The sequence below is a fragment of the Rattus norvegicus genome, chromosome 1 (genome assembly GCF_021556685.1).
Source record: "Rattus norvegicus strain SHRSP/BbbUtx chromosome 1, alternate assembly SHRSP_T2T, whole genome shotgun sequence".
In the NCBI taxonomy this organism is placed as follows: Eukaryota; Metazoa; Chordata; class Mammalia; order Rodentia; family Muridae; genus Rattus; species Rattus norvegicus.
The window spans coordinates 54,078,093-54,093,150 of record NC_141534.1 but is presented as its reverse complement, the minus strand read 5'-3'; the positions used below and the strand labels follow the sequence as shown (position 1 = coordinate 54,093,150).

Below are 15,058 nucleotides of genomic sequence, written 5' to 3'. Positions count from 1 at the left end.
ACACAGGCACAGAGAAAGGCTTACTGGCTGTGTACACCCTAGAGTTAGAAGCTAGGGTTGGGACTATAGCCCATGGAGCTGGTACCCAGTTTGTGATGAAGGAATCGTGGTCGTGGGGAAGAGCTGAATGGGGACAGTGTGTGGTTCTGTGGTGCAGTGTCATGGGCCCCAAGTGTGGCAGAAGCTGAAGGGCAGGCTGGACATCTACCATGTGCGTCCGGCCCTTCGTAGTCACCAGAGTGCTCCTGTATAGACACAGCACAGAGTTACAGCACTTTTCCTAGAAAACAACTGTTGAGCTTCTTCTAATCCAAACTTACATTGGCACCATCCTCAAGATCGTCCAGTTGGTTACACTCAGGCACGGGCTCGCCCTCAGCTCATGCAGGTCCCTCTATGTGAGTGAGACGTTGTTATGAAGAAACATTTGAAGCTGCGTCTGATTTGAATCTCAGTTTGTATCCCAGTTGACATCTTCACTGAGAGATGACTATTCCAGCGGGTGTGTTTGTAACCTGACGGGATGTATCCTAACGGACAAACCTCCTGTCTCTCAACACTCACAGTGATCACACACCACTGTGCGAATGAAGGACAAGTGGACTACACATGGTGCGGAACTCATTGCAGGAGCAGAAATTGTTTTGACATTTCTGTCATATCACATTGTCCACTCCCAGCCTTCTGTTCCATAAACACGGGCATAGATCATGATTTTATCCTCCAATGCTGTAAGATTCTGTGGGTTTTGACAAGTGTGTGGTATTATATATTTGCCACCAAATATCACAGAATAATGTCCTGACCCTATAAGACCTACTGTGTTTCACACAGCCTCCCTCCATTCTCCTTGGACTCAGACAATTACCAATCTTTTTCCAGATTGCCCTAGTGGACTTTGCCCCCCAGTGTCGTATAACTGCAGTTATTTAACGCCTAGCCCTTCAGAGTGGCTTATCTCACTAGACTCACCTCGGTCTTTCCCTAGCTTCCATCATGTCTTTTTTCTCATGAGCTAACAGTTAGACAGTTTGTCTTCACTTACTAGAAAACAGCTCTTGGATACTTCCAGAATTAGCAGATTATAGAAGAACGCTTTTCATGAAATGTTCACATGAAGGTCTTCAAGTGGACACGGGTTTCCACGTGGGTTGGGCTAACATTGTGCATAATGAGGGATGATATTATTGGGTCATACAGGACAACTTTATTTAATGTGATAATAAACTAACAACCTATCTTCCAAAATAGCGTACCGCTTGGATGCTGACCAGCAGTGAGCAAGGACTGATGCTCTCCCTCCACACCCACAATTACTGCTCTCCGGGTTTTGGACATTAGCCATTGTAATAAGTATGCAGTTGAATCCTGTTTTCATGTTACCTTCAGTTCACTAATGACCAATTAGTACCTTTTCTGTGTTTATTTGTGATATCTACATCTTCTTTGTTAAGCTGCTGGTTCAGCTTTGGGTCCATTTTTAAAAGCTGGCCATGTGCTTGCTTACGGTTGACTTTTAAGAGTGTATTTTGGGTGCAGGCCCCTTTATGTAATATATAACTTGCAAACAGGACATAGCTTATAACATGCCCAAATAACAAGGACCCTGAGTTAAGACTTCATACGTAGCCTGACTTTCTGGAAAATAGGGAAGTAGTGGTCACAGGGGGAGGGGAGTTGAGAGGTAAAATCTCTTCAGAAAAAAAATATGAGGAGGTGGATCCTTTAGGTTCACAGGATGTGCCTCCTTGAGGTGGTAGAGGAGTATTCAAAGACCAGAGACTGAAAATGCGTTGAGACTCCTCATTCACAGTGTAGCTGTCCTAGTGAGCAGGTGACAAGAACACAGACGTGGAAAGTTAGGGTGGGGACCGTGAGGTGTGCCATCAAAGCAGTGGAAGGGAGTGCAGAGGAATCAACTTTTGTGTTCATAGGAAAAAGAACATCATCTTTATTTACTTCATCTGTCTTCTACCTACCACTTTCACTCCACTGTCCAATTCTTTCACTATCTAGGGTTGCGCCTCTCCTTGTCAGGCAAGCACTCCTCAAGGGGCCTCTTGCCTTTGGCATCCTGCAGGAAATACCCAACTGGATTCTGTTCCACAGATACCCTTTGCCCTGTGACGGATAAGACAGGTCTCCCTCCCTTCTCTCAAAGATGTGTGCATATTGTGCTGCTGTCAATGGTTTAATGACTGAAGTCATTGAAAGGAGTCATCGGCCTTTTCAGCTACCCTGTTTAGCCATAAGGTCTTCATAACTGTGTATTAGGTGATCAGCAGAATTAATTAACACTCACGGATTCTCTGCTTTGTCTGTGGGCCAACTCTCTACAAGAACAATATCAGACCCAGTACCCCTCTCTTCTGTGTCAATGGCAAGGTTCTGCTGGTGTTGTCGTCTGACCATCCCCAGGGAGGACATTTATGCAGTCTCAGGGACCATAGGTTACTGCGAGCAATTTGCATACACTACTTGTGTTCAGGATTGTTTTACTTTCGAATACTTGATATGAAAACATATAAGACTACTTTGTCTTGTGTATAGCCAATGGTTTTCAAGGGGTGGACACTTCAGGGAGACTGTTCACGTCTAACAGCGATGGAGAAATGGCAAGAGCACCCTGAACTGACACCGGTTACAGCACCAGCTTTGGTGCCTGTGGGAAGGGAAAGATTTGCGGTCACAACAGTGAAGATGGTGGCTAACACAGTCATCCAATCCTTTGACACTCATCCTCAGTGCAGTGCCAGATTTAATTGATGTAATAAATGCTTTATGAAGCACAACATATGACAGACAGGCACGGCCTGGCTCGCATGCTCCCAGAACTAGTGATCTGGAAACAGCTCTTTGGTGTGACTTACCAACTACCACTTGAAACTGCTGAGTTCTGACCCCTCAGCTTTGCCCTGCTAATGTAGAAGGCCATCCTAGCATTTGAACATAAGTGGTTAGGGTTTCCTGGCATCTTGTAGAGTCTTCGCCTGTCACCCGTGTGCTCCCAAAGCTTTGCCCCCAATGCCAAGCAGCAACCCTGTTCCCAGCAAGCAACCCTGCCTCTGCCAGCTCTCTGCAGCAGAGGGAAGGTGCCGAGTCTTAGCCTGGCGTGTCCTGGTGCTACACACTTCCTGTCAGAAGGTGCCTCATAGGTGAATGTCATTCTCTCCGGTTCTCTTGCAGGTTTGACGGATGAAAAGGTGAAGGCCTATCTTTCCCTCCATCCCCAGGTATTAGACGAGTTTGTTTCTGAAAGTGTTAGTGCGGAGACCGTGGAGAAGTGGCTGAAGAGGAAAAACAACAAAGCAGAAGGTAAGCCACTGCTCATGAGTGCCGACTTTAGGGTGAGCATTCCTAGCTCATTACCAGAGCATTTTCACAATTTACAAAAGAAAATACGAAATTGAGTTGTGTTGGCATTTTATTCATCAGTTTCACTTTTCTCTTAAAGATAACATTGTTAGAAATAAATACAAGAAAAGCATCTTTAATTAAAATAGATCTGGCAAACAATTGTTGAGAATTTATTTAGTACTTAGGATGCATAAGTCACCTTGGAGTCACTAAAGGGTGAGGCATTGGACTATAAAGAGAAAAGGCTCAGTTCCCCCTGTAACTTTCATCCTCAGTCAAGGGCATCGGATGGCAGTGGTAGGCATTTGTGTCAAGAGTGAAGAGCTCACGTGGACAGCTGGGAAGAGAGATGGAGTCAAGGAAGCTGGGGTTCCACACGGGTGCAGGGTATGCTTCAGCAGCTACAGGGCCTCAACAAGCCCTTCTAACCTAATGGGATCATGGCACACCCCAGACAACTTCTTTGTTGGCCAAGGGAATGCTGTCTGCATGTAGACCATGCCAACAATTAGTACCGATGAAAAGAATGCAATTTGTGTATACATCTTACACACCCCACGTCTTACACAAGGCAGTCTGAAACCACCGTGTAGACTGCAGGAGGAATCCAGCTTACCTTTGACCCTTCCTTCCTTCATAGTCAAAGAGGCCACCAGACTGTTCACCATCACGGAGCTTCCAGTCAGAAGACAAGGATGGCACTTGTTGTCTTTGTTGGCCATGTAGAGAGGCAACAAAGACTGGAGGAGAACTATTTTAAATCTTAGATTTCTTGATGAATTTCCTATGCTCCAGTAAAGAACCTCCCCCAGGGGTCACAGAGGCAACCCATGGGTCACACAGAAAAGACAGGCTTGCTGGGAGTAGAGTTTCCATAGAAGGAGGTTGAGAAGGGCCACAATCCATTATGAGGATGTGTGAAACTGGCAAAGAATCAAAAATAAAATGTTCGAGTTCGAGCTCCCTTTTTGTGTTCCTTTCTTATTCTCTGAAATGTATTTACCTTTTCAATTAATTAGTTACCTTTGCAGTTCAAATAATAGAAAACAGGGCTTCATATATGCCAGGTGAGGGCTGTGCAATGAAGCTGCATCTCCAGCTTTGAAAAAATGCATTTATTTTTAAACACAGATTACTTAAGAAACTGTTAAATTCAAGAAACTAGAAATATAGACTCAAAAGACATGTGAGGTCAAATATGTTTCCCCTCAAGCTGAGTAAGCATGAATATGTTTTCTTTGAATATTATGACATAATTTTCTTTTGTTTCTAAGTGGATATATTTAGCTATCTGACCAAATTTGGCCTCTAATTTTTATTCATTTTGTTTTCATAGACACAGTTAATTTCTATTTGAGAAACTTTTATGTTAACAGCAGAATAGTGGTTCTGGGGGATGTTTTCTTGGTGCGATAAGCAATCTCATCTCTCTGATAGACAGAAATGTTTGCCCTAAAGATGTAGTAGGAAAATAGGTTGTTTTCTTGCTCTCAGCAAGTCTTATAGTTTCTGAACATATTATATTGACAGTCAGCATTTTCTTCTCAAAACAACCCCATCGTGGGAGGTCAGCCGTGGAGCTGACCAGCACGGTCCATCACAGTTTGAGATGTTTGACACTTGAGAAGTGTAGCTGAGCTTTGAAGCCACATCCTGGCTAATGGAGGGCCATGAAGATGGCACGGCCTTGCTCAAGCCAAGCAAGCATGACTACTGGAGTCCAGATCTGCAGCATCCATGTAAGAACCTGGCCGAGTGATAGCCACAAGTATGTAGGGGAGGGTGTGGCAGTGAAGACAACTGGACATCTAGAGCTCACTAGCCACTTGCCTGACTATCAGGCAAGCGCCACATTTAGTAAGAGATGCTGCCTCAGAAATCCAAGGAGGGAGAAGAAATACTCAATGACAAACTTGTCTCTACACAAATGCACACACATACACATACATGTACATACACACAAACACTCATACGCATGTATACACACATGTACCCATACATGCACATTCACATATATACATATATGCACACTCACATGTATGCACACATGTACACACACTTACATATAAACAAACATGCTTGCTTATATACATGTACACATACTCACTCACACACATGTACACATTCACACACATGTGCACACATGTATGCACACACACTCATACACATGTATACACACATATACACTCATACACATATACACACATATATGTGAACACACTCACAATGCACTCACATATACATATACATGCACACTTACACACATACACACATGTACACAGTCACACATACACTCACACACATATACACATACACGTACACTCACACACATGTATACACATGCATACACACATACACTCATACAAACACAAGATACATATTTCAATTCACTATGCAATAATGGATAATGTAATGCAAAAACATGATTCTTAGAGAACACGTCTCAGAGTGTCTATTGCTATGAGAAAACATCTTGACCATAAAGCAACTTGGGAAGGAGAAAGTTTATTTCAGCTTGTAACTCTCAGGACACCCTCTATAGCTGGGGGAAGTCAGGGCAGGCACTCTTACAGGAACCTGAAGGCAGAAACTGATGCAGAGGCCATGGAGGCGTGCTGCTTACTAGGTTGCTCAGTAACACCCAGGACTAAGAATCAGGTCCTGCTTTTAGCCTGATCTCGAGGAATTTTCCAACTGAGGGTTCCTCTTCCCAAGTAAATCTAACTTGTGCCAAGCATAGAATGTAAAGTTTGGTTCTTACAAAGGATAATCTTTAACATCAATTTTAGTGTTGCTATGTAAGCGAACACTAAACGTTTTTTATAAGGGCTCGAGAGATAGCTGAGTGGTTAATAGCAAGTGTGCTCTTGCAGAACCAAATTTGGTCCTCAGCACCCAAGTGGGGGCATTCAAAACCATCTGCTCCAGCTCCAGGGGGTCTATCTGGTATTCCCAGCTGCCTAGGGCACCCGCACTCTTGTGCACATGAAGACAGGCACACACATATGGCATCAGTTACTTTTCTGTTGCTGCAAAAAACCCACCATGAACAAAAACAAACAAACAAACAAAAAAAAAAAAACCAACCACACCAGTGTACAGAAGGAAGTGTTTATTGCCCTATGATTCCAGAGAGAGGCACAGAGTTCATCGACGCATTTGGGAAGGCAAAAGCAGGAAGCTGGATGGTTAATTGGCCCAGTGGTTCTTGTTAGTCTGTGGTCACTTGTCACACTGGTGCTGGGTGTATCTTTCCCAAGCTCATCTGAAAGCTTCCTACGGGAGTGAGTTGCACCAGAAATGTTGACTACGTGAGGCCAGATACCAGATGTGTCTCAGCTTCTCTCTGTCTCTCCCCCTTCCCCTACCCTCCCCCTTTCCCCCTCCCCATTTCCCCTCCCCCTTTCCCCTCTCCTTTTCCCACTCTCCCTTTCCCCCTCTCCCTCCCTCGCTCCCTCTTCTCCACTCTCTGTATGTGTGTATGTGTAATATTTGTACCGACTTTACACTTAATTTGAAAATCCACAACCAGGCCTCTGAATCGGAAAGTCCAACTCGTGCATATTTTCAGTCCCTCAAGGCAGCTTGTGCCTTTATGCAGGAAATAGCTTGTCGAGCCTGCTGTTGTCTCCAGAGTGTGTTAAAGGGTCACTGGTCTAACAAACAGGGGAAAGTTGTGACGCACTGTTTTCTTTTTGGCCATGCGATGGTAAGCCTAGCCTGTCCCTGCAGTTTGTAGCCAGGGCAGCCTGGTGGGAGAAGGGAAAGAGAAAGGGGCTCCTGGATAGGGGTGACAACTTGACTGTTCGGATTAGGGCTTGAGCAGCGTGTGCTCTTAGTGTTTTCAATACAGTTATATTGCTTTCTTTCCGTTTCCAGTTCACACTATAACATTTTTCACACAGCCGAGTGGCATCTGCGTGTGTGTATTCAAATATTCTGTATGTGTGTATACGCATGTGTCTGCTAAGTGTATATACATGTGTGTATGTTGTGCGTTGCACGTATGTTCACATGAGCACAGAGGTCAGTAAACTTCTGGTATTGCTCCCTATGAGTCATCCACCTTGTTTTCTGAGACAGTTTCAGCCTCTATCTCCCCCAGCATGAGGAATGTAGGTCTAAGCAGCCACTTAGGTTTTTCATGGGCGCTGGAGGCACACTCCTGTTCCAGGACACAAGGGTTTATTATGCACTGAGCACCCCCCTCCCCAACCCCCAGCACTCAACATCGTTTTCTGAAGCTGATCGTGGCTCCAAGTTCCCAATGATCTGTTTTAAAGTGATGTTGGAAGCTGGGGTTTGCATTTATTTTCTTTATAAGCTGTTGCAGTCACATGGGAAGCCAGCAGAGAGTTTCCAATAGAGCATAACCTCTAAGGAGTTTCCAACTGTTCCATCAAGCATCCATAGATGCGTTTGGGGAGAAACCAAGTTTTGGAAAGAATTGTGTTTCACACTTAATCCCACCAAATTTTACACATTTACTCATTTGTACGTGAGCTATGGATGACAGCCCCGATCAGTGCCCTTTGGGATTTCTATAACAGTTAGCACTGAACACCTGTGTCCACACACAGCACAAGCGTGAGGCTATGCGAAGGCCCTGTCCTCCAAACTTTCTGCAAGAGTCTCCAAGATGGGACCCGATTCCATACTGCTAACACTATTCTGTGTCTTATAGGCAAGAAGGACAGAACATTTCCTGGACTGTCAGCGGTGTCTCATGTCCTTTGGTTACCAGTGTGGGCAGTGTTACAAAGAGCGATGCAGCGGCACTCAGGGTGACCACACTTGGTGTCCTTGAGGTTATGATGATATTTAAGCTGTATATTAATAAAGCCCTAAGTTCTGATGTCACATTAATATTTGAAGGAAGTTTACTTAGTACCTGAGGGTGGTGAATCAGCCTAAATGCTTTAAAAATTGTTGGTAGACTGCTGTTGTTTGCGGTCTGTGGTTTTGTGTGGTGCGTTCTAGACTAGATGCTACCATTGCCGTTTTAAAAAAAGTGCTTAATTTCTATTTTTACTTTATTGCTATTTTTAATAGACTATTTTAAGTATTAGGATATTTGAGTGATTAATAATGAAAGTGTTGTTTCGACAGCTCCCTTAAGTTTTAAAAATTTACATAGTTTTCACTTTAATACAAAAGCGTAGTTATTGCCTATTTTTCCCCTTTGACATTGATTCTAGAGATGGGATTTATTATTATCCAATGAAATCCTTAGACATTTCACATCTAGAATAAAGATTTAAATCATGCCACCCCAACCTACTATTCGATAACCCGGGCTCCAGATTTAGCTATATTTAAACTGGTTAATATCAAACAGATGGCTGCTATGCTGGTGTCTAGTGTAATGGCACCGCAGACTAATGAGGCATGCGTTTCTTTGCCAGAACACACAGATTGGCAAGGTTGTAGCCTGCTGTAGGACACTAACCAACGATGTACACATTGTGAATAAGAAAACAAGCCATGCCTGAGATGGTTTTCATGGAACATAATTTTGGACAATTTTTTTCTTTTCTTTGAAATTAGAATGATTTTTTTTAAATTGCCTCTGATTTTTTTTTTTAAAATCTCAGCCACTGACATTACATTAACAACGTAAGAGTTTGAAACCATGCATTCCTTTGCTTTTGGCAATGGATATTGTGTGTTGAGTGCTTTGATGTGGTTATATAAATAACCATGAGCCTACCAACTGGAGGCTAGAGAGGAGGCAGCCCTGACAGTAATTGAGAGATTGCCTTAGTTCTGTTAATTGTGTGTCTCTGTTACCCTGATAATGTGTCTTTAAGTGTACCGCTTGGCTTGTGATTCTGAGTCAGGCCTCAGGTTGAGAGTCTAATAACGTGAAGAATTAAGTCTCATCATCATAATATTGAGAGAACTTGGGAAACTGATTCAAACATATTCCTTTGCTATGGACTAGACTTATTTCCAAAGCTGTTTCTGTAGTTGGTGGTAGATCTTAGTAAAGCATTCAAAGCTATTGCGTTTTCTGAGCAAAAGCCTTGTCTCTTCTCTGGGAGGTTCAAATGAAAAAAAAAAAACTTTATGAGCTATTAGATTCTAGAAAAGACTTGTTTTCATCTAGGTTTTCTTTTATGGTTGCACATATAGAAAAAGATGCTATTTAAGTGTTAGTTAATGTAATTCTTTTTAGCACCTAATCTTTTGTATCCCCTATGAGAGATTTTTTTTTAAACATAAAAACCCATGAAGAATAGTGGTATAACAATTTCTCATTGCTTTCAAGTCTACATCTTAAGACTTTACTGGAAGTTTAATGGTAGAAATGTGCACCTGAGAGGCAAGCATCTTGGCTAAGTTTTCTATTGTTAAAAAACAAAAAACAAACAAACAAAACATCATGACCAAAAAAGTAACTTGGGAGGAAAGGGTTTAGTTCATCTCACAACTCTCCTGTCCTACTTGAACACAGGGATGTCAGGTCAGTATCGGAGCAGGAGCCTGGAGAAGTAAAAGCTACAGATGAGTGCTGCTTACCTGCTTGCTCCCTCTTGCTTGCTCAGCCTGCTTTCTTACACTATGCAGGACCACCTGTCTAGGGAAGGCTCCACCCACTGGCAGCTGGACTTTCTCACATCAACCATCAAATAATAATAATAAAAAAAGCCCCATACTCTTCTTGTTCACAGGCCAGTCTGGTGGAAACATTCTCTCAGTTGAGATAAGCCTCTTCCCAAATGACTCTAGCTTGTGGCAAGTTGACAGAAACACTAACTGTGATAGCTAATTGTATGTGGTGTGTGACCCAGTGTGACATGCTTCTCTGGCTAACCATTCAGTCACCACCTCACTGGTTTTTATTGATTACCTACTGTGAGGGTGTAACCAGAGAAAAGGGAACAAGGAACTTGCTCGCTCTTCTCTAGAAGCTCAATTGTTGCAGAGAAACCATCCAGCGCTCAGAACAAACAGTAACATTGTTTCAGCATTGCTGATTACGCATAAAGGTCTAGCGTAATGTCTGGCATAGAAGGGTTTAACGAAACATTGAAAATCCAGTGCTGGCCTTCGGCCAGTTAAACCTGGCTTCTGGTTGAGAATGGCTGCCTGCCTGTGTCCTTGGCTCTGCAGTGCCACAGGAACAGTGTTTCTTGTGTTACTGCCAACAGGGAACTTGTACTTCCTGAGGGTAGATGTTTGAGGCTGTCAGAACACAGGAATGGAGGCGTGGCTCAGACATCTTTTGGTGGCGAAGACAACACTGGAAAGGGTGTTATCAGAGACTCCTGGACCAGAGAATTGTCACCCTGGAGCTGGTCAGAAACTGTGTACATCTCATTTAGATCCACTGTCTCAGTGCCTGGTGCCCTTGTTTGTGTGGGCTCTATAGGACTTCTTAGGTTGTCTGGGTTCACGGCCGGTGGTCAGGGCACCTGGAAGACAAAAACTAGCTCTGACGCGGACTGAGGAGCTTTGAGAAGTGGCAAAAGCAGGGATCGGGACCTCTGGACTCGATTTCTGAGAGCCTGGGAGGAGAAAGGAGGAACAGATTTAGGAAGCAGTGGTGTGGCAGGAAGCAGTGGACCGGTCAGGCAAGGTGGCCAGCGTAGCAGTTCAGCCCTGATCACTGCTGGGCTGAAATACGTCGCATGCGTGGCAGATCCTCTTGGTTACTCTGCAAGTGGCAGTTTTGATGTGCTGTCCTCTGAGATTTCCAGCTTGAAACCCTACGTTTGTTTGTTTGTTAGTCTTCCTGTGTTTGCAGTGGTCTGGGTTGGAGGTGTCACGTGGTGTCAACCCTTTCTGTATTTGTTCTTCATGTTTTTCTTTGGTTTTCTTCCCTTGTTTCCATATCAGCCATCCCAGCTGTTGAATTCGGCTTTCGGAAGGGCAGAGAGGAAAGGGCAGTGGGTACCTATTTGCCTCTGGCGTGATCAGCTCTTGTCCTGGGAAGGGAGGGTTACCAAGAAGATAAAATGTCATCCCCAGAAGGCATTATGAAGTCTGAACTGTGTGGGAGGGGTAGTTAGGAGAAAACTTCAAAGCAGACACAGCCTTTTTGGACCATCACAGGAGGAGGCTGGAATGATGAGCAGGCAGTGCCGAGGCTGGACCTTCTAGGACACTTACTTAACCGAAGTCCTTAAATACCTTTGAAGAGGGGTTGGGGATTTAGCTCAGTGGTAGAGCTCTTGCCTAGTAAGCGCAAGGCCCTGGGTTCGGTCCCCAGCTCTGAAAAAAAAAAAAAAAAAAAAAAAAAGAAAAGACAAAAAAATACCTTTGAAGATTTGATAATGTGAGGGGTTTTGTTTGTTTTTGAGTGAACTGTCATGACATGTCCTATTGTCTGTAGTCGGAAGGAGCCAATCAAGTTTCAGTGTTCCAGCCATCTGTTGCCTCCCAGATCACTCCACACGACCTGTTTCACAGGTGCAGTGGCTGTGGGAACTGAGGACTTGTCCCAGGATCAAAGTAATGTATCCACTTTGAAATCAAAGCATGACTTTCCATGCATTTGTATCACCACCCCTAAATGTAAGGGCATAGCATTTCGTCACAGGTTGTTATAAAGACAGTATGGTTTCAGTGTTTTCAAGTATAGTTCGTTTTGGCTTCTGCATGTTTCAAAGCCCGAGTATAAAATGCTAAAAACATTTGGTGAAAAGTACAATTTGGACTGGAGGGATGGCTCAGTGGTTAAGGGCACTGACTGGTTTTTCAGAGGTCCTGAGTTCAATTCTCAGCAATCACAGGGTGGCTCACAACCATCTGTAATGGGATCCAATGCCCTCTTTTGGTGTGACTGAAGACAGCTGCAGTGTACTTACACACAACAATAAAATAAAAGTAAATCTTTTTTAAAAAAAGGTAGAATTTGAGCAAGCCATGTATCAAGAAGAAAGGGTCTACACTCACCTCTGAGGAGGAGCATTACGGCATGTGACAGAGCAGAGGACAGGAGATGTAGCTGGCCCACCACTTCCCAAGCAATCAAGCATGACAAAGGCCATAGGTATTATTAACATGAAGAAACAAAGCCTGATAAAAGAATGGCTGTTGCTCTGGATATTTGAGATGAATTTTAGGCTAAAGTTTCACAGAGAACACAGTCAAAGGCACCTGCAGTGGTTTGAAGGAGCGTGACCCTCATAGGATCAAATGTTTGCATAGTCTCTAGTTGCTGGACTGTTTGGGAAGGATTAGGAGGTGTGGCCTACCTGGGGTGGAAATGTCTTTGTTGGAGGAAGTGTATGGCTGGGAATCAGCTTTGAAGTTTCAAAAGTCTACACCAGGCCTGCTGTCTGTCTGCCTGTCCGGCTGTCTGTCTGCCTCTGTTCGTCTGCCTTTATCTCTCTCTCCCTCCCCCCCTCTCTTCCCCTCCCCCCATCTTCCCTCCCTCTCTCCCTCCATGTCAGCCATGGATCAGGATGTAAAGCCCTCAGTTACTTCCCCAGAAGCACCATGCCTGTCTGCTTTCATCATCATCATCACAGTCATAATGAGCTAACCCTCGGAACCTGCAGGCAAACCCCCAATTAAATGCTTTCTTTTATAAATAAGAGTTGCCTTGACCACGGCAGCTCTTCACCGCAACAGAACAGTAAGTGGGACCTTTCGGTAGGATTTCAGTAGGTGTGCAGAGCACTTACTTTAATCCCACTTTCTGTGTCTGTATAATAGGTCAGTTTGGGAAGACTAGGATTCTTCGGAAGGCAGAGGACAGAGAGCTGCTTCTGCTGTACCATGGGAGTTAAACGTGTGAGGATCACATGGACAGTGGGAGAATCTGATAATTTGCTGCACTTGGAACCGGTTGTTAGCCTTCTGTTTTATTACTCGAAGCAGGCCCAGTGAGCAAAGAAAGGGGGGCTCATTTAGCTTACAGTTTTGGAGATAAAAGGGTATAGCACTGGCTTGATGCTGTCACAGCTACAGAAGGACAGACCTGTTGTGGGTAGAGATGACATTTTGAAAAGGAACACCCGAGAGGCTGGGCTCCCATATCTCTTTTCAAGGTCTTCCAGAATGACTCCCCGCTAGCTCCCGCCTTTCCTAGGTCCGTTCCTTCTCGCCATTACATAGAGGACCAAGGCCTTCTACACAGAGCCCCCCACGGGAAGAAACCCAAGGGAGTTATCTGAAGAGGGCTGTGTACCTGCTCTTCAGAGAGAGGAGCCTGGCAGAGCTACCCCCCCACACAAATACGGAACTCAGGAGATGCAGTGGTTGTCTCTTCAAACAGACTTTAAATATGAAGGATGGCTTAGTGCCCCTGTGGCTTAAGCGGTGATGTGAGTGGAAAAGCAAACAAGTCTCTGAGCTTCTTCCCAAGTATCTGATGCCCTAATAAGGACTCCCGGAGCCTCTCAGGGTGCAGAAGTAGGCGAGTGTTTTGGGAAGGCACCCCAATGGCTCATTGAGATTGTTTTCTCCTTGAATATGGCTGAGCACCCTAGGACATCTAGAAAACATTTCAGGGCTTTGAAGTGCAAACAACTGAGGGAGCTGTCAGTTTTTCCCCAACTCTCTTATTCCCAGTATATATATTTCCCATGGAAACATGAGGTGATGGGAAGCCATGGCAGGCAGTCCTTAAGTGAGCTAGCTGGAGCTCTGAGAAAGGCCCCATGCTCTCTGTAACTGAGCTGTGGGGTGCAGGCAGCAGGTGAGGTCTGTCCGACCTTGGGTGCTCTGAAGGAGGCCGGAGGACAACCATCTTCCTAGCTCTGCTTCCCTTTCCTCCTCCACAGTGGCTTCCCCTCCCTCTGCAGCTCCTCTGAGCTTTCTCAGCCACTGCTTGAGAGGAGGTAGGCAACCTGCCATTTGTTTGTGTATCTGAGTGGTCACTCCAGAGGTGTGGGAAGTCGTTTCTTCTCCTTTCTGATTTCAAACTGTGGGTTTGTTTTTTTTTTTTAAATCGTTGTTGAATGATAGCTATTGTTTTTCTCATTTTGATTTTTTTTCATTCCTTTGAAAAGTTTCTCTGCCTTTTGCAAGACCACTTAAAAATGCCTTTGGTGTGGAAAAGCAGGCTTTCCTCACCCACACAGTTACCGGCATCTGTCTGAGGCAGAGCCATAGGTGATGCGTGAGCTTCCAGGGCCTGTCCTCTGGCCTGATGTGCACAGTGCGGCCAGGGGTCTGAACTTTGCATAGCGCACACCGAATGCCTCACTGTAGCTGAAGTCTATCTCATGTGCCACGTGTCAGAATGCTGGCTGCTCTTCTAGTTTGCTCTGAAGTGACATCGTTCTCAATGTGAAAACTGTTCTGCATCCTTTGACACTCACAAGTCATAGCTCTATGACAGCCTGAGAAACCAGCTACAGGCTGCCACCCTCTCCCTGTTAATGTTCGAGCTCAACGTCCTTTTCAGTGCAGTGAAGGCTTTTCCTCCTGCGACAGCTAATCAGTCTACATCACGCCCTTCCATCCAAGCGCCCTTGGCTCTGCTCTGACCGTTCATGGCTCTGAGTTATGCCGTGCTGTGGGGACAGGAAGTTCTTCCCTGTTTCCAGCAGACTCTCATGATCTCATGACAGTGTAGTCTCAAGTAACACTTTGTGCAGACTTTGAGTCAGACAGTTGAAGAGGGAGCTCGGCCCCCTAACCCTTCTTACCTCAGCAGCCTTCCAAGCCTGCTCCCACATCTCTGACAAGGCAATGGAATCTCCTTATAGACTGATTCAGGGCTGGTGATTTCTTTTCCTGGTGC

The 15,058-nt window shown here is 44.7% G+C and overlaps 1 protein-coding gene across 18 annotated transcripts in view; it reads left to right on the top strand.

The window, feature by feature from the left end:
- Positions 1–15,058, top strand: part of Pde10a (phosphodiesterase 10A) — a 452,353-nt gene that overhangs the window by 360,619 nt on the left and 76,676 nt on the right. For all 18 annotated transcript variants that reach the window (XM_087586493.1, XM_087586490.1, XM_087586531.1 and 15 more), the window contains one exon: positions 3,187–3,315. In XM_087586493.1, coding sequence (XP_087442619.1) covers positions 3,187–3,315 — 129 coding nt within the window. The remainder of the gene's footprint in view (positions 1–3,186; positions 3,316–15,058) is intronic.